The sequence below is a fragment of the Microtus ochrogaster genome, unplaced genomic scaffold (genome assembly GCF_000317375.1).
Source record: "Microtus ochrogaster isolate Prairie Vole_2 unplaced genomic scaffold, MicOch1.0 UNK44, whole genome shotgun sequence".
Classification (NCBI taxonomy): Eukaryota; Metazoa; Chordata; class Mammalia; order Rodentia; family Cricetidae; genus Microtus; species Microtus ochrogaster.
In genome coordinates, this window is record NW_004949142.1 from 2,137,090 (window position 1) to 2,164,543 (window position 27,454).

General features: G+C 39.5%; 1 protein-coding gene across 7 annotated transcripts in view; it reads left to right on the top strand.

Annotated features, from left to right (window-relative positions):
- Gpatch8 (G-patch domain containing 8) overlaps nucleotides 1–27,454 on the top strand; it is a 73,911-nt gene that overhangs the window by 24,741 nt on the left and 21,716 nt on the right. For 4 of the 7 annotated variants that reach the window (XM_013354433.2, XM_005369103.3, XM_005369102.3 and 1 more), the window contains 3 exons: nucleotides 19,294–19,361; nucleotides 19,932–20,018; nucleotides 23,692–23,835. In XM_013354433.2, coding sequence (XP_013209887.1) covers nucleotides 19,335–19,361; nucleotides 19,932–20,018; nucleotides 23,692–23,835 — 258 coding nt within the window. In that variant the 5' untranslated portion in view covers nucleotides 19,294–19,334. Of the gene's footprint in view, nucleotides 1–5,724; nucleotides 5,799–17,124; nucleotides 17,170–19,293; nucleotides 19,362–19,931; nucleotides 20,019–23,691; nucleotides 23,836–27,454 lie in introns of all 7 variants that reach the window. The other 3 variants (XM_013354434.2, XM_013354438.2, XM_013354435.2) reach the window with 2 other exon arrangements.

Genomic DNA, 27,454 nt, shown 5'->3' on the forward strand with positions numbered 1-27,454 from the left:
CAAAAAAAAAAAAAGTTTCTGTTGTAGTTTCCCTTTAAACTATGCTAGTGTTCGGTAAGCCCCAAATACTGACATGTTTGCTTCTGAGCGCGCGATTGGAAAGCAACCAGCTGCATTTACATTTTAGTTCTTTCTTGTTTGAAACTATTAATGGTTATAGATTCGATGTGAATGATATCTGAAAAATAAGGTGAAACTGCGTTTGGCCATAAAGAGCTTTAGATAAAGGGAGGTTTGAAGATAATTGTGCCAATAAAAAGCTTTTGAATTTTGGAAATGACTCTTCACATGAATGCTGAAGTCTAAATCCATTTGTTAAGATGAGCAAGAGAACAGGGAGTGTTAGAATCTTTCATTTAGTAAGACTTACTTTGCCAGGCAACTGTGGTAATGCGTGTTTATAATTCCAGAACTTGGGAGGTAGAGGCAGAAATTTGAGGTCAGCCTGGGCTACCTAGTGAGACTCTGTCTCAGAAAATCTAAACCAAAACCCTAACAAACAACTATTGGTTTGTTTGTGTTATGGATTAAACTGGAGAATTCATGCATGCTGGCTACACATTCTGCCAATGAGCTAGCTACATTCCTAGCTCTGCTTTTAAAATTATTTTTTCCTGAGTTCAAATCCCAGCAACCACATAGTGGCTCACAACCATCCATAATGAGATCTGGTGCCCTCTTCTGTCCTGCAGGCATATATCAGACAGAACACTGTGTACATAATACATTTTTTAAAAGTTCTTGTTTTTAGTCTTTTTTTTTCTATTTTTCTTTTTCTTTTTTTGACTGTCCTGGAACTTGCTCTGTAGACTAGGCTGATCTTTAGCTCAGAGATCCACCTGTCTCTGCCTCCCCAGTGTTGGGATTTAAAAAGAACTCTATTGACTTTTAATTTAATTCTCTTTAAGTTTTTACTTTCTTTAAAAAAAAAAAGATCTATGGGGTCTGGGTTTTGTATTTTATTTATTTTGTTTTGTTGAGATAGATATTACTCAGGGTAGCCTCAAAATCCCATGGTTCTCCTGCCTCAGATTCCTAGGTATTAAAAGTATAAGTGCATAATACCATGCCCATTTCAGTCTTTGTGAAAAAATGAATTAGATTTTATTGGTGTTGTATCTCCAGCTGCGTTGTAACATGCATTTAATGAACCCACAATAACTCATAAATACATAAATGGAAAGGAAATTTAGAGCTTATTTGCAGTTTTTTTCTTTTCTTTTGAGACAGGATTTCATTATATGGCTAGTCTGAAACTTGATATGTAGACTCTGTCCTTGGTTTTATAGCAATCCTCTTGCCTCTGTTTCTTAAATTTTGAGATTACAGCTTTTATTTGTTACTTGTTTGCTTTCTTATTCTTGGTTTGGAGGTGAGGATGGACCAGGGCCTCCTTTTAGCCCAGGCTGGCCCTGAACTGTGTGACCCTGCAGCCTCAGCCTATTAAATGTAGGAATTACACACTTTTGCCACCACACCCAGCCTCTTTTCTAGTCCAGTTGTGATAAATCATACAACTAATTTTTCTATAATAACGTCTTTCTCCTTTTCCTGTCTTCCTCTTTGTTTTGTGTTCTGAGTATCCATCCCAGGACTTCATATATCCTATGTCCATGCTCTACGGTAGAGCTGCATCCCAAGCTTCCTCTGTTTTAACTTCTTGCTTTGCTGTTTGTTTGTTCTTTTGAAACAGGGCCTATGTAATGTAGCCCTGGCCTCTGTCCTCTTGACTGCTTGGGTGGCTTCACTTGGCCGTTTTAAGGGTGTAGTTTAGTAGTGTTAAGTATATTTACATTGCTGACCTTTTGAAAATAGCTAATAAAAAAACTTTTAAAGATTAAGTGTCCTCGGGTTGTCTCTGTGAGTTCAAGGCCAATCAGGTTCTACAAAACGTGTTTCAGGACAGCCAGAGCTGTTACACAGAAAAACCTTTCTCGAAAAACAAAATAAAGATTAAGGGTTGAGTTATTTTCAGGAATAGCTTATTTCTTATTATCATATTCAACAATGTACAGGTATTATGCTGGATTTTGGAACTTTCTCCAGTTAACAGTATTTGATTAGAATAGACCATAGTAATAGTACATTTAGGTAATTTTAACAGACTTTTTCATTGTTCTAAGTCTTTGCTGTGAGTAGTAGTTGTAGAAGAAAGCCCGTTACTCTAATAAAATGGTAATGCTTCTTGGTATCATACTTTCACTGTAGGAATTCTAGGCTCACATATTGTAAATTTTAGTTTCACTTGTCAACTTTTATTATTTGAATTTAGGGCTCTTAACATATTGAACATATAACCATTCACTAAAACTTAAACATGATCTCTTAAACTTTTGTTATTGTTGTTGTTCAAAAGTTGAAATGCTATTTCGGCCCATGCAAAGCTTTTACAGGTGGCTCCGTACTCCTTGGTGCTCCAGTATAGGTAGTGGACACTGGCTAGGTTGAAGATAGGGCATGTTGATGCTAAGATAAATTGTTCTCTGTATCCGGACATAAAATTGTACTTTGTAAAAAATTGTGCTTTGTAAACTGGATGTTGTATTATTATATTATCTTTCCTTTGTGTTTGATTCAGCTAGTCAAGTTCTTTGTTGGGATTGTCAGAGTTAGCTACCATACCTGACTTTGTGCACTTTCTTCTTGAACAAAATTAAGAATATGACTTTCCTGAATATTGCTTTGGTCTTCTTGAGAGTAAGGATTTTCAGTTACGTTTGTATAGAAGTACTTCATTTGGGTAGGGAGCAGTGTTGTGGTTTTGTGATTGGATCTTGCCCTGTAGCTCCTACCTTGCCTTCTGAGTGCTGGTATTACAAGCACACATTGGTGCTCCTACCTGGGTCCATCTTTAGATATCTTAAATGTTTTTTTTTTAAAGTACATTTATCTGTTTATAGTTTGGGGGTGGTACATACATCGCATATGGAAATCAGAGGACAACTTGTGGGAGTTGGTTCTCTCTACAGTGTGGGTCATGGGGATCAGACTCAAGTTGTCAGGCTTGGCCTTGGTGCCTTTACCCACAGGGTCATCTTGTTAGACTTTTTTTTTTTTCCTTTAAATTTTATTTATTTATTTATTTGCTGTGTGCCTGCATTCCTGCTTGCATGCATGTATGTTAGGGAACAGCTTAAGTAGGTTCTCTCCTCCCATATGGATCCCAGAGATCATGGCAAGCATTTTTCCCACAGAACCATCTCTAACTCCGTATTTAGATGTTTTAACTGAATTAGAAGCAATCCATTTCAGGTCTGTTATGAATATCATTACCTGGGTTACTTTCATCTTGCCAGTCTGTTTTCCAGTATTGGACCCTAGTTTCTAATGTGACTTGTATATATTAGGTCTACTAGTCTCTTAATGTCTATGCTTTAATCTTCTATGTGTTTTAGTTTTGCTTATATCTTAAAATCTTAATCTTATCTTGAAGTCTTTATGTTAAAGTCTCACTTTATACTCGAGGCTGGCCTGGAATTCACTGTGTAGTAGACTGACCTGAAACCTGGGGTTTCTTCCTGCCTCAGCCTCCCAAAGTACTGGGATTACAGGTAGGTACCATCTTGCCTGACTTGTTCTAGAGCTTCACCAGCTCAAGAATTACTGTTTTTAAGTCAGGAATGGTGGTGCATGCCTTTAGTTGCAACACTGGAAGGTAAGTGTTGGAATATCATGTTTCCTGAGAACTGTGTTAAAGGGAACGTCATCCACAGCTTAGGTATTAAGTGGAGGCATTCTTCATTCTGTGTGAACACATGACTATCTTCTGTATTTGTATTTGTGAAGGCACGAGATTTTGAATTGCTCTTTAGTGCATCTTCTAAAAGTTGAAACCCTTGTGCTGGTGTGCATGTACATACACATCAAATTTTTATTTATTTTGGCAGTGTTGGTCATTGAATCCATATCTTCATGGTAGCTGGTTAAAAATTTTAAATTAATTAATAGTGAAATTGCATCTTACTGTGTTTCCCAGGTTGTCTTGAACTCCTGGGTTCAAAAGATCCTCTTTTCCTTAGTCTCCTAGATAGTTAGCACTATGGCACAGGTACTGGGGAGACTGTCTGGTGCTGACATTTTTATCTGTGGCATGTGACACAGTGTTCTACCACTGCCACTACTGCACCCCCATTTTCACTAACTTCATAAGAAAAAACTTATACTTCTGCAAGCTTTTTGTTAATTAGTTTGAGTGTATGTGTGCACATTCGTGCATATTCAGGCACATTGTACATGGCACACCTGGAGGTTAGAGAACAACTTTCTGGAATTAGTTTTTACTTCTTCCTTTTTAAGACAGGGTCTCTTCTTTTTTCTCTTTTTCTCCTGATGTGCTGTGTACTCTAAGCTAGCTGACCCAAGAGTTTCTGGGTTGGGTTTCAGTAGCCATCACTGTATCTGGTTTTCTTTGGGTCCTGGGGACTGAATTCAGGCTTTCATGCTTACATGGCTAGTGTTTTACCTACTGAGCCCTCCTCTTCCCAGCCCTGATTTGTTTTCATTCCTTCTGATTTTTTTTTTTCTTTTGGGCATGTGTGCTGGGGTGGTGGTGGTGTTTGATACAGGGTGTTTCTACATAGCTCTGGCTATATTGGAATTCACTATGTAGACCAAGCTGGCCTTGAACTCAGGTCTGCCTGCTTCTGCCTCCCGAGTACTAAAATTAAGGACAAATGCTGTGATTAAAGATCTGTGCCACCACGCCTGGCTCCTTCTGCTTTTTTTGTTTTAATGATTCATTTATTTTTATTTTATGCAAATTTGTGTTTTGCCTCTATTTATGTTTGTATGAAGGTGTTGGATACCCTGAAACTGGAGTTACAGGCAGTTGTGAGCTGCCATATGAGTACTGAGAATTGTACCTCAATCCCCTAGAAGAGTGGACACTGTTGCTCTTAACCTCCGAGCCATCTCTCCAGCCCCCTACTTCCACTTTTTTGAGACAAAGTCTCAGAGAGTCTGGCCTCAAAGTCATTATATAGCCATGAATGACCTTGAATTCCTGATCCTCCTCCTGTAAACAGTGCAGATACTATGGGTATGCACCACCATACCAGTCTTATAAGTGCTAGGGATTGAAACCAGGACTTTCTGTGTGTTAGACTAGCGCTCCACCAATTTGTTTATCTCCCCATCACTATTGATCAGTTTTCTCTACATAGTATTGTGACAGATTTCGGGTTTGCTTTTTTTTTTTTTTTTTCTTTTTTGGTTGGTTGGTGGTGTTTTGTTTCCTTTTGGTTTAGTTTGGTTTTGGTGTTTTTGAAACAGGGTTTATCTGTGTAACATTTCTGGCAGTCCTGGATCTCTCTTTGTAGACCAGGCTGGCCTCGAACTCACTGAGATCCACCTGTCTCTGCTTCCCAAGTGCTGAGATTAAAGGTGTGTGCCACCACCACTCAGCCCAGATACAGGTTTTTTGATCCTTCTGGGTCAGCCTCTGAATGTTGGGATCGATCACAGGTGAGTATCACATCGTGCCTGGCTCATTTGGTTGTTTTGAGATGAGGTTTCACTGTGTAGCCGGTGCTGACCTCCAGCTCTCAGTTACCCTGCTGCCCTGTCTTCGTAGTCCTTGTATTATAGATATGAGCAACTGGGCCAAGTTAAGTATGCTCATTTTATAAACTGAAACCATTTTAGAAAAGTCCCACAGCTACCGAGTATCTGCCATCTCAATTTAAGCATGACTTTAAATCTACTTTATACCCTTTTTCCTTTCAGAAAAAGCTGATACTGAAAATAGGAATGGAATGGGGGAGGTCAGGAAACATAGCTCCTCTGAATCACAAAGCAAGGTATGCACTGTCAGGAAGGCTTGTGCCTAGTCTGGGGTGTGTTGTGACCCAAGCCTCTGGAAGTTAGAGTCATGATTTCCAGTATGAGGCCTGTAGTTTGAGACCAATGTTGTCTCCATAGCTTTAGATTACACAGAGCTCTCATGTAGTTTAAGAAGCACCAATTCCACTCCCTGGTGATCTAAGTAGGTCTTATTAGTACATTTGTTAAAGACAAGCCTAATCTTAGTAATTTCTGAGTTAATGTTTAGTAAGATTCAGGTTCTGAGAGCCTTTTTTTTTTTTTTTTCGAGACAGGGTTTCTCTGTGGTTTTGGAGCCTGTCCTGGAACTAGCTCTTGTAGACCAGGCTGGCCTCGAACTCACAGAGATTCGCCTGTCTCTGCCTCCCAAGTGCTGGGATTACAGGCATGCGCCACCACCGCCCGGCTCTGAGAGCCTTTTAAAAGCAAAATCCTGACTGGCTTTGAACTTGTAACCTTTTTGCCATAACCTTCTGAGTGCTAAGATTATAGTTGTAAACGAACACATCTGGCTATCTTTAATCCTCTTAGTAGAATCTTCTTAGTAGTTAGTGATAAACTAGATAGTAAGTAAAAATTAGAATTCTTGAGTCTATTTTTGTTGTTTGGTGTGTGTGTGTGTGTGTTGCTTTTGTTTGAGACAGTTTTTCTGTATAGCCTTGGTTATCCTAGAACTAGCTCTGTAGACCAGTTTGGCTTCGAACTCACAGAAATCCACTTGCCTCTGCCTCCCAGGTGCTGAGATTAAAGGCAGGCACAATTACTGCCTGGCCTAATTTTTTTTTTTTCAATTTGTTTTTAGAGGTAAGAGAGATGGCTCAGTGACAAAGAGCACCCGTTGCTTTTTTTGAGGACCCGAGTTTACTTTTCAGCATCTACATGGTGGTTCTAACAACCGTCAGTAATTCCACTTCCTAGGATCTAATTAATGCCTTTGACCTTTAGCTATGGTGCACATGTGTATACAGGCAAAACACTGACACAAATAAAACAAACAAATCTTAAAACAAATTAGGATTTACTTTTATTTTTGTTTATATATGTGTTTCTTTGAGACTATATACCACATGTGTGGGGCTCCCAGTAGAGGTCAGAAGAGGGTGTTGGATCCCTTGGAGCCAGAATTATAGGCTCCAGTCCTCTGGAAGAATAGTATGTACTTTTAGCCATTGAACCATATTTCCAGCCCTAGGAGGTCTAAATTTTAAAGCTAAAAAGAAGGTGGAGGGAGGCTGGAGAGAAGAGCATTTGTTCCCCATGTAAAGGAGCAGGGTTTAGTTCACAGCACCTAGTGACTATGTTACTTCAGTTCCAGGGATCCAGCCCTCTCCTCTGACTTTTGTAGACACCAGCTATGTACATGGTACCCATACACACATTCAGGCAAAGCACTCATATACATAAAATTTTAAAAATATATAAATTTAATGCCTGGCGGTGGTGGCGCATGCCTTTAATTTTAACACTTGGGAGGCAGGGCAGGTGAATCTGTGTGAGTTGGAGGCCAGCATTGTCTACAGAGTCCAAAGCTACAGAGAAACCCTGTCTCTAAAAATCAGTGTGTGTGTGTGTGTGTGTGTGTGTGTGTGTGTGTGTGTGTGTGTGTGTTTATGTGTGTGTTTATGTGTGTGTTTGTATGTATATGAGAATGGGTCCAGCCTAGTGGCACATGCCTTTAATCCCAGCACTTGAGAATTGGATCACCATGAGTTCCAGGACACCCAGAACTACCTGGTGACCTTGTCTCAAAAAACAACAGCAAAAAGTAATAAAATTAAGAAAGAAAGGAATTGCAGAAGAATAGGAGGGGAGCGGTGAACTGTAGAGAGAAAGAATATAATGGAAAAGATTGTTTTTCATTATAGAGATCATCATATTTAAAGAGTACATCAAGGAGCTAGAGAGATGACTCAGTATTTAACAGCATACATATTCTGTCTGCTTTCTTTTTTTTTTTTTTTTTTTTTTTTTCTGTCTGCTCTTAAAGAAAACTGTGTTTTGGTTCCCAGAACTCCTATCAGGTGACTCACAACTGCTTGTAACTCCAGCTCCAGGGGATTCAGACACTGCTGGCCTCATGTGCATGTATCCACAGATACATATAACGAAAAGTGATAAAAATTAAAATTTAAAGGATATGCCAGGCAGTGGTGGTGCGTACTTTTAATACCAGCACTTGAAAGAGGCAGAGTCAAGGGGGCTGGAGAGATGGCTCAGTGGTTAAGAGCACTGCCTGCTCTTCCAAAGGTCCTGAGTTCAATTCCCAGCAACCACATGGTGGCTCACAACCATCTGTAATGAGGTCTGGTGTCCTCTTCTGGCCTGCAGACATACATACAGACAGAATATTGTATATATAATAAATAAATAAATATTTAAAAAAAAGGAAAGAAAGAGGCAAGAGGATCTCTGGAGTTCGAGACAAGCCTGGTCTACAGAGCAAATTCCAGGACAGACAGGGCTAGCTACACAGAGAAACCTTGTCTCCACCAAAAAAATTGGAGGGTATGTGAAGATATTAATTAATGTAGTAAGTTCATGGCATAATAATAATTTTAGATTGAAATTGAGAACAAGTGAAAGTAGGTAATTTTTGTTTTTATCATTTTACTTTGTATTTTTTAGTTACGTAGAAAAGAATGTGGAGCTGGGGAAATAGCTTAGTTAGTAAAGAGTTTGTCACGCAATTATGAAGATCTAAGTTTGATCCCTAGAACCTGTGAAAAAGGCAGTCATGGTGGTGCACACTTGTAAACTCATCCAGGGAGGCAGAAACTGGCAGCTTGCCAGCCATCCTAGATAACCCTGCAGCTTCCAAGCCAAACAGAGAACCAGACCCTGTCTCTAAAAACAAGGTAGATGGCACCTTATGAACAACCTGGGGATTACCTCTGATGCAGACACATGTGGGGGTTGGGGGAGAAGAAGTGACTTAGTTATAGAAGCAGTTTGGATATTATCAAGGTAAATTCATTTGGAAGAATAATTACAGTTTTGTCTGTGAAGCAGGTACTCAAGTAGGTCAGATTGGCCTCAAAGCTTGTTGTATGGTAAAAGATGACATTCTATTCCCGATCCTTAAGCCCCTACCTTCAAATGCCAAAATCACAGGCGTATACCACTGTGCTGGCTAACTAAATGGAAAAACATTTTTTTTGTTTGTTCTTTTTTTATTTATTTTTTCTTTTCTTTCTTTCCCAAGACAGGGTTTCTCTGTAGCTCTTTTTGTTTTTAAAGACAGGGTTTCTCTGTAGCTTTGGAGCCTGTCCTGGAACTAGCTCTTGAACTCACAGAGATCCTCCTGGCTCTGCCTCCTCAGTGCCAGGATTAAGGCATGCACCACCACTGCCCAACTCATTCGTTTTTTAGAGTCGGGCCTGGCTGCCCTGGGACCATACTGGCCCCAAACTGAAAGAGATCCATCCACCTCTGCCTCCCAAGTGCTAGAAATTAAAGATGTGTGCACAATGCCCAACATAAATGAAATATTTTTTAGAGATCATTTTTATTGATTAGTTTAATTTTTAGGAAAATCTTGGATGATGATGTGTGTGTGTTTTATGTGTGGGGCATGTGTATGGAGGCAAAGGTAGTTTTGCCTCTGTATACACCAGGCTAGCTGGACTAGCCTATAAACATCGTAGTATTCTTATGTCTCTGAGATAAAATTCCCATTTTTCAGATCAGAAAATTAACTCTCTTTTTTTTTTAAAGATATATACACATAAAGTATCCTGCTTGTAGGCCAGAAGAGGGCACCAGACCTCATTATAGGTGGTTGTGAGCCACCACGTGGTTGCTGGGAATTGAACTCAGGACCTCTGGAAGAGCAGTCAGTGCTCTTAACTGCTGGGCCATCTCTCCAGCCCTTCCCCCCCCCTCTTGTTTTTTGAGATAAGGTTTTCCCGTGGCTCTGTGTGAACTATGCTGGTCCTGAACTGCAGGTCTTCTGCCTCCACTTCCTGGGTGTGTGTGTGTGTGTGTGTGTGTGTGTGTGTGTGTGTGTGTGTGTACCTATGCCTTTAATCAGTGTGCTATATGATGTATGCCTAAACAGTTTGCTGGATCCTTCAACTTTGATGATAGAATTGTAATACAGGACAGTTATCTACCTTACTCTCCAACAGTTTGGAAATGGCTCTGAATATGATGTTTTCTTTGGAAATTTGAAGTGATCATATGTTCCCTCAATATAAATTCACTAGAAGCTACACGCTGAATTAAGTAGTAAAAAAACTTCACAAACTAACTTTTTTCTTTCTTTTTTTTCCTTTTGGTTTTTTGAGAGAGGGTTTGTCTGTGTAACAGAGCCCTTTTTGAGAGTTAGCTCTCTCTTTCTACCATGTAGAGGATCAAACTCAGGTTGTCAGATTGATGGCAAGTACCTTTACCTGGTCTCACAGTGTAGACAGGTGGGCCTCAAACTTGAGGTGTTTTTCTGTCTTCTGAGTTTTGAAATTATAGGTGTGAGCCACTGTGCCTAGTTTCCTCCTTAATTTTTTTCTTATGTTTTATTTTCTGTGTGATTTTTAGTGTTCCATCATGTATAATTTTTATTATTTGTGTATTTCTTTTGCCCTTCTTAAACTAAGTTTCTAAAGATTAGTAATTAGTGTACTTTTGCATGTTGTTTGTTGATACTTTCATGGTTTTTATTGTATGTATATTTACTGACAGAATAGCCTAGATCTACACTAATTCTTCAAGGAAGATCAGGAGCTAGTGAAATGCCTCAGTAGGTAATTGTGCTTGCTGTCAAACCTAACAAACTGAGTTTGACACCCATGACCCATAGTGGAAGGAGAGAACTGACTCCTGCAAGTTGACCACTGATCTTCATGTACACACCATGACATTCACCACCACCACCACCAATAAAGAAATAAATGAATACTTGTAAGTTGGAGGGGGAAGGGGAGGATAAGTTAGGAGCTGGGCAGGTAGGGGTGGTCCTGTGATCCCAGCACTTCAGAGGCCAAGGCAGAAGGTTCCTAAGCAAGCTGTCCTGGCTATATGACACAAACCTGGGGGTGAGGAGACTAGAACTGTAAATCATAACCCATGCCTACTTAGAGCTGATGAGGAGACAGACAAAACATACAGGTATATGATGGTGACAACTAAAGAATTGAACAACTTAACTTAGAATTTCAGTTTGTTTAACAATTCAACATGCAGAAATCTCAAGTTACAAGAATATTGAAGCAAGCAACTATTTCACATCTGGTCAACTGTATTTGCTAGTAGGTATATGAAACAGATACCTATGGATTGTTGATGTTTCTTCCATAAGAAACATTCGCTATTATTAATCTTATTTATATTTTTTATTACATTTATCTGTATGTGTTGTGTGTGTGTGTAGGTCAGAACAACCTGAAGAGATTATTTTTCTCCTCAATTGATTATCAGATACTGAACTCAGGTCATCAGGTTTGCAGTTTGCTTGCTTCACCCCCCCCCCCCCCTTTGGTAGGTTTTAGATAGACTCACGTGGCCAAGGCTTCCTTGAGTCATACTTAGTGTGTAGTTGAAGATGCCTCTAAACAATTTCTGATTATTTTGCCTCTGCTAATCTAGTGTTGAGATTACAGTTTATTACAGATTATGTATTGCTGGGGGTCAATCCCAAGGCTTTGTGTGTGCTAGGCAAACACTGTACCAACTGAACCATACCCCAAATTCTCAGGAAGATTAGAACACCAAGTAAAAAGTATAATTTAGCTGTCAGTGGTGACACATACCTTTAGTTCTAGCACTGCAGAGGCAGAGGCAGGAGGATCTCTGAGTTTCAGGCAGCCTGATCCAGAACATCTGGAGCTACACAGAGAAACCTATCTCTTTTTTTTAATATTTATTTATTATGTATACAATATTCTGTCTGTGTGTATGCCTGCAGGCCAGAAGAGGGCACCAGACCCCATTACGGATGGTTGTGAGCCACCATGTGGTTGCTGGGAATTGAACTCAGGACCTTTGGAAGAGTAGGCAATGCTCTTAACCTCTGAGCCATCTCTCCAGCCCCCAGAGAAACCTATCTTGAAAAGCAAAAATCATCATCATCATCATCATCATCATCATCATCTCAGTTTTATCAAACTGCAATAGGGAGAATAAAAAACTCAGAAGCAGCCTGGGTTACATATCAAAGTTATCTCCAGCAACAAAGAATGAAAAGATTACTACCAACATAAGTAGCAGGGGATATTATTTAGAAAAGAAAACATGTAATATCTCCTATGCACATAAGGATCTTTTTTTCCTTTTTCGAAGTTGTGAACAGTGTCACTCTGTACCCTGAAATAGCCTCAAATCAAAATCCTCCTGCCCCAGCAGCCAGAGTATGGGGATTTGGGGCATTTACCTACCACCTGTGTCCTGCAAATTTGATTTGTTGTCCATTTGTTTTGAGGTAGGGTCTTTCTAGGTATCCCTGGCTGTCTTGAATGAAACTCATTAAGTAGACCATACTGACTTTGAGTTTGCAAAGGTCCACCTGCATCTGCCTCCAAGTGATGTATGATTTTTTTTTTCTTTCTTTCTTTTTTTGGTTTTTTGAGACAGGGTTTCTCTGCGTAACAACCCTAGCTGTCCTGGAACTAGCTGTTGTAGACCAGGCTGGTCTCAAACTCACAGAGATCCACCTGCCTCTGCCTCCCAAGTGCTGGGATTAAAGGCATGCACCACCACCACCCAGTTCAGGCACATGATGATTTTTTTTTAGTTCTTTTTTCATTTGTTTGTTTTTTCTTTTCCCCTTAACATAGACTCTCCCAATGTAGACTTGACTGACCTGTACTCAGAGGACTCTTGACTGCCTCTGCTTCCTGAGTGCTGGGATTAAGACATGCACAGTTATACCTGACAAAAATCTGAATTTTTAAAAATAATCTAGAAATCCAGATTGTGTGTGTGTGTGTGTGTGTGTGTGTGTGTGTGTGTGTGTGTGTGTCTGTCTGTTTCTACCTCCTGAGTGATGGGATTAAAGGCCTGCACCACTACGGTGCCCGGCCATGAGTGTGGTGTGTATGTTTGAATGCTGTGGCGTGTGTGTAGTTAGAGGACAACTTTATGGAGTTAGTTTTCTCCTTTCACTTTTACGTAGGTTCCAAGGATTGAACTCACATAGTCAGGCTTCACAGCAAACATTTTACCTGCTGAACTGTTTTGTCAGCTACAAACACATTACTTTAGATCATAACAGTCCACCCTGATTCCTAAAGACTCATAATCAAGGATGTATTTAGTCCATCTCTTAAAAGTCCCCATAGTCTTTTAACAATCATACCACAGTTCAGAAGTCCAAAAGGTCTTCCAAGACTAAAGGGAGAAATGAGGGCACAGCAAAGAAAGGCTGGAACAAATCATGAAAATCCAGGTCCAGTGGCTGGGGCTTATGACAGAATCATCTGGGCTCCAGAGTGCTTAAGTAACCTGCTGCTGCAGGTCTGCCTCTTAGAGAGCACACAGCCTTTCTGGGCCAGCTCCATTCCATGCCTGCAATTTTCCTCTAGGGTTTTCCCATTGTTTCCATTGCAGCGGAGGCTTCACCTTCATGTGATGAGCTCTTGGGGCTGCTTTGCAGGGACTCTGATACTGCTACACATTGCCTGGTGTCAGTAGTTCTGTCCATGGAACCTCAGCACAAGACTCCTTAATTATTCAATGTACTACCATCTTTCATGCCTGCAAAACATGTACATGTACCAGGTGGTTGATGCTGATAAGATCTGGTGCTAGCTTGGGAAGTAGTCTGTCCCCCTGGACCACAGTTGTATCATTTATTCACTGTGTGCTGCTGACCCTGGGGAAATGCTTCCCCGATGATTATTTTCAAACAGGAAACTCCATGTGCCTATTAGGTTTTTAATGTTTTGTTTTTTGTTTGTTTTTGAGATAAGGTTTCACTATATAGCCCTGGACAACTTTAAGCTTACTATGTGTAGACCTGGCTGACTTGGAACGCTTGGCAGTCCTCCTGCCTCTGCACTGGTATTATAAACATGTGCCACCATATCTGGAGAAGGTCACATTTCAAAAATATTTCTGAGCAGAGTATATAGTTGATTCAGTAAAGTACTTGAAAGACCTTTAAGAGTTGGATCCTGCCGGGCGGTGGTGGCGCACGCCTTTAATCCCAGCACTCGGGAGGCAGAGGCAGGTGGATCTCTGAGTTCGAGGCCAGCCTGGTCTACAAAGGGAGTTCCAGGACAGGCTCCAAAGCTACAGAGAAACCCTGTCTCGAAAAACCAAAAAAAAAAAAAAAAAAAAAAAAAAAAAAAAAAAAAGAGTTGGATCCTTAGAACTGAGGTTGCAAAAAAACTGGTCATGGTACCCTTGTAGTCCCAGTGCTGGGGAAGCAGAGACATGTAGATCCTTTGGACTGACTAGCAAGATAGGCTACATGGTAAACTCCATGAAAGACCTTTTCTCAAAAAACAGCTTGAATAGTGCGTGAGGAACAATACTGGAAGTTGTCTTGTGGCCTTCTTAGACATGTGCACCTGTGCATAACACATGCACCTGTGTACTTGCACATACAGGTGATAATAAAGCCTTGTGAAGACTGTGGTAAGAGTTGTGTTCTGTGTAGTAATTTAAATTTATAAAGCTTGACAATTAAAAATTGCCACTTACAGGCTGTAAGAAGGCTCTAACTGTTTAGTTGTCTCTTTTTGGAGAATTGAGATTTTTATAGCCCAACCTTTTAGGGGGGACAGTCCTAAAAAGATGTACTGAAGAATTAATGGTTGTGTGTGTTGGGGAGGATAACAGTGAAAAGTACAAGAAAAGTGGTTTACATGAAACTAGAAAGTCTTCGGTGGTTTTAGAATGATCCTGACTGTAAGAGCTTTTCGTTGTGGTTATGGAACACTTAACACCCCCAGTGGTAGGAGATAGAACTGCAAGAAGCCATTTGGTTGTCAAGGTTTTTATACTAATTTCTGCTGCTGCGTCAGCTGTATAGCACCCCAAGTGTTTTCTACCATTTAGACATTAGAATTGAAGTGGAGCTGGGCAGTAGTGGCACATTCCTTTAATCCCAGTGTCCAGGAGGCAGAGGCAGGCGGATCTCTGTAAGTTCGAGGCCAGCCTGGTTTACAAAGTGAGTTCCAGGACAGCAAGGCTGTTACACAGAGAAACACTATCTGGAAAAAAACCATGGCGTTCAGGTTGTCACTTTGTAAACATATTCTTTGTTGTGGTGGTGGTGGTTCTCCTTGCTTTGCTTTTGAGACCAGGTCTCACTCTCCAGCTTTGGCTGGCCTAGAACTCACTATGTAGCCCAGGCTAACCTCAGGTTTGCTGTAGTTCTCATCCCACAGCCTCCCAAGTGCTGGTAATTCCTGGTGTGAGTCACCATGCCTAGCTCTTTTGGAGTTCTTTGATATAAACAGTATTCACATAAGGGTGGCTGGGAGATGAAGTCAGTAAAGTGCTTGTGTTGCAAGTTGCTAAAATTTGGATTCCAGTCCATGTGTATAAACATGGAGATAGAATAGACAAAGGGATCACTGAGGCTTGCTGGCTTACTAGCCAGTCTGAGAACTCTGGGGTTGTTGAGAGACATTGTCTCTATAAATAAGGTAGAAAGCCAGAGAAGACACCTGAGGTTGAACTTTAGTAATCCACATACCAGTTCAAACACATACAAAGTTCAGTCATACACAAACATATCTATGAGCATAGATACACACAATGGAAATAAAAACTTAGATCATTAGAGCTGAGCTTGTAGCTTTGTGACAAAGCAATTGAGAGTTCATGGATTTTAAACCCACTGCTACAAAAAAACAATAAGAAAAACATAAACAATTTCAGTTTATTAGCAAAACATCATTTACCATTTTTATTTAGAAAGTATGGTTATTTGGTCGGGAAGCTCACTTAGCCAGGTAGGTTCTGAATGTGGAGTAGATCTCTCCTCCTTCCTTTAATGTGTATCCCAGAACTCAAGCTACCAGCTTCCAGGGCAAATGCTCTACCCACTGAGCCAGCTAACTGTCCACAGTTCATCTTCTTATAGTTGGGCCTAGTGAAAGACACAACAAACATGTTTTTAATAATAGAAATTAAATTTTAAAAAGTTCCACACTTTGAACTGAATTTAGCTCAGTGTTTTAAAAAGAAGTTGACTCTTTGAGGGAACACAGTTTGGCTACTGCTGCTTGCCCTTAAAAAAATTTTTGATCATTACAAATTGTTACTTATTCTGTTATTTTTATGATTTATGATTTATTTTATGTGCATTGTGTTTTGCATGTGTGTCTGTGTGAGGAACTCAGATACCCTGGAACTGGAGTTACAGACAGGGGTGTGTACAGACTAAACCAGGTCCTCTGGAAGAGCAGCCAGTGCTCTTAACCACTGGGCCATCTCTCCAGCTCCTCTAAGTGATACTTTTTATGGTAGGATCAGTCATTGGCTAGAAATGAAGAAGTAAGGGATTTTTAAAAAATGGTACCACCCCTTCTTGCATATGTTCTTTGGTGTCTTTTTCCCACTGTGATTTTTCCTTGGGTGATTTTTCTTGGTTGTGTAGTCACTTTAATAATGTTATGAAATCACGTAGGCAGTGATTTCATCTTCAGATTGTTTTGTAGTTTGGATCTTTTCCATGAGTTAACTCTGGAGAAATTATAAATGAGGTTCTTTTGAGGCTGTTGTTTTTGTTGATGTTTTCTGGAATTCTTTTTCAAAGGTTGGTATAGTCATGTGTGAAGGACAGATGTTGGTGATGAAGTCTTTTAACAGGAAGCAAAGATCTGAGCAGAGCTACTTAGAGTTTTAACTCATTCTTAACAGAGTTCAGTTCTAGACTTCTGTTAACTATTTTGAAGTGGTCTTGAAGCCCCGTCAGCCAGGCTCCTTATAGTTCTTTTGTGAAAAAATTACCTGGTCGGTGTTTGGTTGATCCCATCCATTCTTTACTGTGACTTATTTAAGGAGCCCCATCTTGCACCCTGAATACTGATTTGCCAGAATGAATAAGTTAAATGAAAGATTAGAAGCTAGAGTTAGTTTTCTCCCTTTAAACAGATTGACATCCCAGCCCATCCCCACCCCTGTGTTATTGAAGAGGAGATTGTTCACGTTCTCAAGTCGCAGTAAAAAAATCTCACACCCCATCCTGACCAGTACAAAAACAGCTGCTGGAGCACAAAATGTCTTCCCTCTGTCCTCACTGAAGTCGGGGGAGGGACAAAACCCAACCAGTACTTTACCCCATCCTGTCTGCCTGCTAGAAGGCCTGTTTCCTGCCCTCATGGTTTCTGCCTAACAGACGGTGTTTCTTTTTTACAGCGTTATGATCCTGGACTTGTTGTGGTGATGGTAAACTTAGCAGTGGTAATTTTTATTTTCAGACTGAATTATTCCTTTGTCATCAGTGCACCAATATGTTAGGCTTACTCTCTGTTGTAGCCTCATCCTTCTGCTTGGTCTTTTCATTTTCCTTTCCTTTCCTTATGCAACTTGTCTGATCCTTGTTCATTGAAGAGTAATGTTAAGAAGGGATGTATCTATGTTAGAACTGCCAAAAAGAATCAGTTAGAATGTTAAATTCTAATACTGTCAAAAAACTTGATTTCCCCACCCCAGTGTAATGGGCACTAGCACTTGCTACTGCAATTTATAAATAAGTTAAAACAAACTTTGACTGCCTTAGAAGGCAAAAGTACTAATGCAGAATTTATAAACAGGGGTTTACAGAGGTAATCAATCTGTACCAAAACGTTGTTTATTCTTCCAAAATAAATTCTGACCAATCAAAAAATATTCTAAAATAAATTTCTTTGATGTTTCTTTTCAATTGTTTCATTGGACTATTTGTTTTTACCGGTAAATCCCTGATTGAGACGTTATGAAAGTGATATTGCACCTAGGAAGTCATTTTTATAACCTGTCTTTACCTTGGTCCTTTTGCTAAAGATTGCAGTCACTGCTTATTTATTATACCATTGGGCAGAAGGAGTACTGTGCTTTCATCGTATTTGACTGGCAGTCTGGGAAAGATCTAATAGAAGACTGTGCTCTAGAAAGTTTTTGTTATTACTTGGGTGGGGTTTTTGTTTTGTTTTTAACTATGAAGATAATTGCTTGTTTTCTGTTTATTAAAAACAATAATGGGATCTTATTGATAAGCAGTTAAACTTCTGAGTGTCAATAATAGAATATTGTTGACAAGTAGTTAAGCTTCTGGGTTTGTTTTTCAGTATGATTTAAAGATGAAAAATACTAATTCCATAAATATATAGACCAGATGCAAGTGTTGCTGGTTATTTTCTTTTTTCTTTGGGATCCTAACAAACCAATTATTCTAAAATTTTTTTCTTTGATAATATCTAAGATTTAGCCTGACAAAACTTGAATTTCTTGCCCAAAGGTATAATATATGTATATATATGTGTGTGTGTGTGCGTGCGCGTGTATTACAACAAAAATAAAATAAAAAAAAAACAATTGTTTACACCAGTCTGAGTGAAATGATGAGGGAAGTAAACATTGTGTTTTTTCACTAAAGGTGTACCTGGGTAAGGTAAGTCCTTTTCAGTTACATCACAATGAAAGCGCAAATTGTGATGTAAAACAGCTATGGTAGTAAAGTGCTTGTCTGCCCCATTTGCTTTGTTTGGCTGGTTATGAGTGGATTAAATATATATTTTCAAAAAAATCTCCAGCATAGATCAATTAGTCGAAAGTCAATTTTCTTCGCAACTAGTCCTTTTCACAGCTTACCAATAACCATCCCTAGCCAGTGGTAAATTCACTCTACAGAATGCGACCTCAGGCACCAGTTTTAAAATAAAACCAATCTTGTCCCTAAGGGCAAGTAGCTGTTGTTTTTATTTAAATTTCCATTGGGTTAGAAAAGATCTTTTGAAAAATATTTTTTATAAACATACTGAGTTATAATTGTATTGGTTTCCTTTGTTTTCAATGTTCTCTTTTCCCCCCATTCAAGCATTTAAGATGTTCATCACCAGTTTTAAGGGATGACAAGGAGATGTTGGCAGAAATTTGTTCTCATTGCTACTTGGGATCCTTTAAGAGCTTGTGCTGGTCAAGGTGTCAGTAATCCCTATATTTGGGAGCTTCAAGGTCATCCTCACTTATATAGTGAGTTTGAGGCCAGCCTGGACTACAGTCTTATAAAAACAAACAGAAAAAGAAACTTCTAAAGTTTTTGTGATAAACTTGCTGGTGCCATTGACATTTCCCCCATTCATTTGCTTAGTTTTGCCATAGTTACCTGGAGTTCTCTCCAGCTAAGAGGTCAACTAAAAATGGTTGGTTGGGATTAATCCAAGAAAGGAAGGATTGGATGTAAGCTGTGAGAATGGCTTTTGTTTGGTTCACTGTAGCTTTCTGGTCTCTGCACTCCAAGGCAAGATCTAACCACCCAAACCTAATGTTTAAAGTGAGCTGTTGGCCCAATTATATGCCTCAACTTGATTCTGTGTTCCTTTACAGGGAGAACAGACCCTATTCCAATCGTTGTCAAGTATGATGTCATGGGCATGGGTCGCATGGAAATGGAGGTAAAAGTGGTCTCATTAAGCAAATTTAATTTTATGGGATATATAAAATCGGCTTTCATTTCAAACTTATATCAGTATAAGCATATATTTATCAGGTGAACATAATTTTAATTTTTCTCTGATCAACTAAAAATATATTTTATATTTTCATTTTGTGCTATTTTTGAAGCACAGAAGATGTAAATACTACCCCCTGTTTTAACTGAGGTGTAAACAATGTGTTTTCTTAGTATCGTACAGAAAGACCAGGTCAGACTCTGGACTTGTTTTAATAGACAGTGTTGCTTTGTGCTTAAAACACTTGTGTGGTAGAAGCTCTGCCCATGTAGAGTTGGTTACAGCTATTGTCCGCGATACTGTCTTATTATCTGAAATATGGGTGGTGAATATTCAACGGAAGTCTTGTTATCAATAGTTGGGTCTGTTAGACCTGTCAGGAAAGAGGTTAAGGACTGAGAAAACATAAGTTTCTTGCTTTCCAACACAGCATTACGCTTATGTAAATGATATTTTTGTAGCTAATTCTGGGACACTTTAGGAAAAAGAATAAATATATCTATTTTTGTCAAGTTGGATTATGCCGAAGATGCTACCGAACGGCGTCGTGTCCTAGAAGTAGAAAAAGAAGACACAGAAGAGCTGAGACAAAAGTACAAGGTACCTTGAGCAAAGTCATTGTTGTTTGAGAATGTCCACACAGAGAAGAGGTGTTTGTTTTTGGTGAAAAGGGTTCCTTGAAGCTGGGTGATGGTGGCGCACGCCTTTAATCCCGGCACTCGGGAGGCAGAGGCAGGCGGATCTCTGTGAGTTCGAGACCAGCCTGGTCTACAAGAGCTAGTTCCAGGACAGGCTCCAAAACCACAGAGAAACCCTGTCTCGAAAAAAAAAAAAAAAAAAAAAAAAAAAGGTTTCTTGAGTGATAGCATTTGTCTACATTTGCTGGTGATTTGCATTAATCTCAGTTTGCAGTTACTTTTTATTTTCTCCTGCAGTAAAATCTGTGTTGGAAAATTGTGTTGTGTTTGAAAATACTAGTCCCAGGTAGGAAATACAAAGAAGTCAAGTAGTAGCAGCAAAACAGACAAAACAATAAAAAAGGGAGTAGGAATCCTTGGAGGCTTTCCTTTTTAAAAAGGAAAAGGATGAGGGTATTTTTGTGGAGCAGGAATTCATTTTATGTAATGCCACAGTGTGCGTAAAATCTAAAGAACAACTTCCCAGAGTTGGTTCTTTCCACCCAGAGATCAGACTCGGACTCTGTCTTGGCAACAGGTGTCCTTCCCTGCTGAGCCATCTCACCAATCCTGAATGAGGTATTTTATTGTAATTTAAGAATTTTTGGGCTGGAGAGATGGCTCAGTGGTTAAGAGCACTGCCTGCTCTTCCAATGGTCCTGAGTTGAATTCCCAGCAACCACATGGTGGCTCACAACCATCTGTAATGAGATCTGGTGCCCTCTTCTGGCCTGCAGGCATACACACAGACAGAACATTGTATAAATAAATAAATATTTAAAATGGGGCTGGAGAGATGGCTCAGAGGTTAAGAGCACCGACTGCTCTTCCAGAGGTCCTGAGTTCAATTCCCAGCAACCACATGGTGGCTCACAACCATCTGTAATGAGATCTGGTGCCCTCTTCTGGCATGCGGGCATACATGGAGGCCAAACACTGTGTACATAATAAATAAATAAATCTTTAAAAAAAATTTTTTTTTCTTTTTCTTTGGTAATTACACTCAGCCCTGAAGCACAGGTTTATCTCTTTATTTCTCCATGTGGGCATGAAGTTGGATTCTTTTTGGTTTTTGGGACAGGGTTTTTCTGTGTGACAGCACTGACTATCCTGGAACTTGCTTTGTAAACCAGGCTGGCCTTGAACTCATACAGATCCTTCTGCCTCTGCTTCCCGAATGCTGGGATCACATGTATGCCTGATGTCCTCAGAGTTCAGAAAAAGGCTTCAAATACCCTGGAACTGAAATTACAAATGACTAGGAGCCACCATGTTGGGATCTGGGAACAAAACCTTGATTCTCTTTAAGAGCAACCAGTGCTTTAAAATATTGAGCCATCTCTCTAGTCCACAGTAGTTTCTTTTTATAAGGGACTATTCATAACAAACTGCAGTTTGGAACAAGCATATAAACGTTCAGGAAACTTTCCTTTCAGGATATTATAGTATGTCCAATTTCTGTCATAAAATGGGCAAATTAGAAGATAAAAATAGATCTTATTAAGGTTATCATGCAGAAATGATGTTTTTGTTGTACTTAAGCTGAAAATGGGAAAGGGGGATTTAAAAAAATATGTTCTGTCATTTAAAGGGAAAGTAAAGCCATAGCTTGCCTACTCAAGGACCTATTGAAGATCTTTCAAAATCTCATTGCTTTGAAGTGCCTATAAATTTAGCCTAGGTATCTAGACTTTTCATTAGTATGGAAAAGAGAAAGGGGGGATATACTAGTCAGAGTCTTTGTCAGTCTTGGAAACCAAAGATCTATTATTTTCTTCCATTGTTAAGATAGATAACAGATGAGAGAAATTAAATAAGATAGCTATAATTTTACAGACTTAAAGATGAAAAAACAACAAAGATTGAGGTGATAGCATACCTATAAGGACTCCTGAAATCCAGGATATTCAGACATAGTGGTGCCTGCCTGTCTTCCTAGCATTTAAGAGGCAGAGCAAGGTACTAGACATGACAGCACACACTTGTATTCCCAAGCACTTGGCGGGGGAAGGTCACAGGTTCTAGTACAGCACTTAGGGACGCACAATGAGACTGTCTCAGTAACGAAAAAAGGTATTTAGGAGATGGTTCACTATGTAAAGCACTTACTACAAAAATTGGATGAACTGAGGTCATCTTACAAAATGCCAGATGTAGCAGTGCGTGTCTGATTTCAGTGCTCAGGTGGAGAAATAGGGGCAGTGACAAGATGATCCCTGGAAGCTTGTGGACCATATAGACTGGTGACAAAAGAGAGGCCTGCCCCAAACAAGGTAGAAGGTGAGCCTAGGCACCCAAGGTTGTCCTGACCTTCTTACACTCAGCATACCTAAGCATGCTCCACATTACACAAACAAAACAAATACTTTTAATATTGTTTTTAATGTCTAGAGAAAGAGCTCAGTGCTTAAGAGCACCCAGAGGACCTGGGTTCAATCCCCAGCACCCACATGGCATCTCATAACTATCTATAACTCTAGGGGATCGAATGCTCTCTTTTGGCTTCCACAGGCACTTCATGTAGGTGAAGCCTCAAGACATTCAAATAAACACTCATACATATGAAATTAAAAAAATGAAACTTTTAAAAAACAAAATGGAAAATTTGAAGATTTCTTGCTGGTGTTTTGAGATTTGAGTGCTTTCTAAGCTCACTTTTATTTTATTTTCTTATTTTTTTTAATTTGCCTATTTATTTATTTGGTGGTGGTGGTTGTTTCAAGACATGGTTTCTCTGTCTAACTCCAGCTGTCCTGGAACTCAACTCTGTAAACCAGGCCGGCCTCACACTCAGAGATCTGCCGGCCTCTGCCTCCTGAGTGCCAGGACTAAAGGCATGTGCTGCTGCTGCCATTTGGCCCACACCCAGTTTTAAACTATTTTTTTTCTTGAGTTCTGGGAATAATCATGTCAGGTTTCCTCTCTTTATGATAAATTACACTGATTAATTTTTTTTTTAATGTTGAACCTTGAGTCCTTTGGATAGATCTTACTTCTCTTGCTGAGTAATCCTGTTTAGTATATGCTCTATTCCAGTTACTGGTTTAAAAGTAAAATATAGTGACATAATGGTGCTGGGGAGATGGCTTAACAGTTAATGACTCCCACTAGTCTCAAAGAGGACCTGGATTCAATTCCCAGTACCTACATGGCAACTCACAACTGCCTCTAACTCCATTTCCAGGGGATCTGAGCTCCCTCTCTAGGCCCTGGTCAGCTTAGCACTCACTATGTACTAAGGATAGCTTTGAACTCAAGGAAGTCTTGTCAGCCTACAGTGTGTTATGGGCATGTACCAACACTGTGCCTGGTTAAAATTGTGCCTTATATTGAATCTAGTTGGTTTTTGGTTAAGGACAAAATAGAGAATGGTTTTGTCTACCATATTGCCAAAAATGAAATAAAATTACACTCTCTTGAACACTTGTTAATACATATATAAAGTGTTACCCTACCAAATTGCCCCTTGTGTTTTATCCTGCATTTATCAGTGCCATTGAATTTTACGGAAAGTTATTTTTTTCTTTCTGCTTGAGTAATAGCTGTCTAAATCCTATGGAGTTTATGTCTTGTTTGTATTTTGTGATTCTTAACAGGATTACGTTGACAAAGAAAAGGCAATCGCCAAAGCCTTAGAAGATCTTAGAGCCAACTTTTACTGTGAACTCTGTGATAAACAGTATCAGAAACACCAGGAATTTGACAACCACATTAACTCTTACGATCATGCACACAAGCAGGTAAGGAGTAACTACTTGGTGTCAAGGAAAAAGATTCTTGTTATAACTGTTGATGTTTATGAGTGTGATGGGTTTCTTGTGTCAACCAGTTTGTACTTTTGGCTACCTGATACACTAGCTCCCATTTACCATGGGAGCTGTTCCAACATAGATACCCTCTTCTCCCTGCCACTCCATCACCATTTTAAGTAAAATAATAAATTGTGAGTTTCTTAAACCTTAGGTAATGCTTGTGATTTTGATTAATTTTTAATTTTTTGTTTTTAATGTGGCGATTGAGCCGAGGACCACTGAGAGAGCTTTATGTCAGTTTTTCTCCTTCTCTCAACATTTTAGACTTGTGGTCTTCTGAACCTGTGAGTGTAAGAGTTTGGTTACTATTTCCTGTCAGCAAGTCATCTTGTTATCCCATATTCCTTGGAAAATGACTGAATCCTGATGACAATCAAAGTAGATATGCTGTGTCTTAGTAACAGCAAACCCTTCTTGTCTCAATTAGAGTTTCTGTGTGGGGAAACGCCATGACCAAAAGCAGCTTGGGGAGGAAAGGGCTTATTTTCTAGGTCACAATTCATCACTGAAGGAAGTACGAGCAGGCAGGTACCTGGAGGTAGGAACTGATTCAGAGGCCATGGAAAAGTGCTGATTGCTGGCTTGTTTCTTGTGGCTTACCCCGTTTGCTTTCTTATAATACCCAGGACCACCTTCTTGGACTCTTGGTAGTTACTTCACTTAAATTGCTTTCAGACAAGCAAGGTCTTGCTAAATGGTTCAGGAACTCCCTATGTAGACCAAGCTGATCTTGAGCTTGGGATGGGCCCTTCTGCCTACCCCACATATACCCACCCAGTGTTAGGATTGCTGGGCTGTCCCCAGCTCTCAAAGTTGCTTTTTAAGAGGAAAGATTTTTTTATACAAAATATTTAGAAGTGCTGAACCAATAAAATTCATATTGACATTAATACCTCAGTGACATAGCTGCCAACTTAAGTGTAGTAGAAATTGTTATAGCGTTCATTCTTAGATTTTGACATTCTCATTCATTGTCCTGTATACTTTATGTTGACTGATCTGCTTCAGCACTCTTATCAGTTACAGGAGTTAGCAGCTTGGAAATAACTCCCCAAGGGGCACTTGGCAATTGTTGTCTAGATACACTTCAGGTTGCCTTGTCTAGGAGGTGATACTTTGGGGATCGAGTTGAGTGGGATTCAAAGATATTGTTGAATATCCTATAATACACAACACCCCAAAATAAAGACTCAGAAGTGTGATCGCTGTTGCTGAGGTTAACTATTGGAAACTTTCAAATATATGAGCTATTTCACTCTTGCTTAGCACAAATTATAATCATTTTACATCTCTGGTTATCATAAACATTTATAAAGAGCTCATCTAGATCCAAAATGTATACTTAAATTGTTTTTAGATGACCAAAATAAAATATAAAATTAAAAATTTGGGGATCTGAAGAGATGGTTCAGATGGTAAAGCACTTGCTGTGAAAGCATGAGAACTGGGTTGGATCTCTTAGAGCCATGGAAAAATCAGGTAGGTGTAGTGGCACGGATGTAATCCCAGGAGACAGGACTCCTGGGAGCAAGTTGACTAGCCAAAATGATGAGAGACCCTGACTCAATATGTAAGGCGGGAAGTGATTAGGGAAGACACCCTCTATCATGCACATATACCTTAGACACATAATACTCCACCCCAGTTTTTTTATCCTGAGAATTGGCAGATTGTTCAGTGAGTAATGCGCTTGTAGCACAAGCATGATACTGTGGATTCTGATTGGCAGCCTGCACTGTTAGTTGCTGTGGTGGAAAGGCAGACAGAATTATCCCAGGATTTCCAGCCAGCCTCACTTATTAGCAGTTTTAATGAGAGATCGTGTCTCAAAAAATAAGGTAGGAGGTGATAAAGACAATTTATACCAACCTAGTATCCATATGTGCATACATATACATGCATGCATAATATATATATTATGTATATACATATATAATACATATAATTATGAATTTCTTGCAGAAAATTGATGAGTACTGTCCACTAATACATGTTTGAGAGCCCTGGTTTGGAAAGGTCTTTAGCTGTATCATTCACAAATGCATGTCAGTTCATTCTTTCACCTGAGTTAGAAGTGCACTTTACATATTAAAAGAACCTTAAGCATAAGCCATAGGCCTGAGACCTGCGTTTTTAGGAGGTAGAAGCAGGAAGATTTTGAATTTAAAGCCAGCCTGGGCTACATAGAAAGATGTTTCTGTCTCTAAATACAAAAGAACAGTAGTATGTATGACTTTTGAGTTTTTTGTTAGAATGTTACTCGCTTTGTTGAAAAGTAGACCATGTCATCTTTCTTCATATTCTTGTCTTTCTACAAATTGTAGAATCTCAAAACAGCACAAAAGAAGTCTTAAATTTTTACTTTACAACTCCAACTGTTCTCTGCTCAAATTCCTTCTTTCCTATCTCTTTTCTCTTTTCGAGAGAGGGTGTTAATTGTAAAACAATGCTGGCCTTGAACTTGTGATCCTCCTGATTCTGCCTCTAGCCTGCTGTGGTTAAAGGCTCATCTCGCCTTCCTGACCAGTATTTAAAATTTGTAAAGAGCTATTTGTTGACTTTGGTACAGCACGGGTAACTAATAGCGATAGGAGATAGGATCATGTGTTTGAGTCCTCCTCAGTGGGCCTGCCACTTTTCCAAATTGGTGCTCTAAAATTATAAAGGCCCCTGTGCTGCCTTCTAGCAAGACACAGGATTATTATGACGGAGCTCAAAGGTAAGTACTCTACTCCATGTTAGTTATTCCTAGCTTACATCTCCCATCAAATTGTCATCATTAAAACTTTGGAGAAAGGCTTTATTAGTGATAAACTAAAATAGGCAGGTCCTGGGAAGTACTCTTAAGGTCCAATTTCTAAAAAATTAAGCAACATGGTTACTTACCTTTGTGATTTTTTTTTTTTTTAGAGAGTGGGAGAAGAAGGTGTTAAATGCCTCTATTTGCTAGCTTTTCTCAAATTTTCTAAGATTTTGTGATGTAATTAATACAGAAATATTGAGACGATGCTTAAGATTTCTGAATGTAAAGTTAGGCATTGCGATTCTAATTCTTGTGCTCTGTTTTATTACCTTTGAAATCTCCAGTGATGAGGCCAGCCATCCTTGAAGAAAGAACCCAGTGTATGAGTACTTACTGAGTTCTGACATGCCTGAGTGCTCAGTAAACATTAACACTGATCGTAGTTGTAGGCTACAGTTAAATTCAAAATGAAAGGTTTTTCCAGCCCCATTTCCCTGCCCTTTTAATTATCTTACGTATCTTTAAAAAAATGTTTGTCTGCTGATAGATAGATGTAACCTCAAATTCAGACCACAGGGGATCTTCTTCCCAGAGTGAGTCTGTAGCAGTGCCTTATTAGTGATCGCTCGGGTGGAGGGGTAGCCCAGCGCAAGTGTTGTGTTCAGAGCCCTGTTTGCTCTTCGGTACTGCAAACAAACAAAAAAGTAGAGTCTAGCCGGGCGGTGGTGGCGCACGCCTTTAATCCCAGCACTCGGGAGGCAGAGGCAGGCGGATCTCTGTGAGTTCGAGACCAGCCTGGTCTAC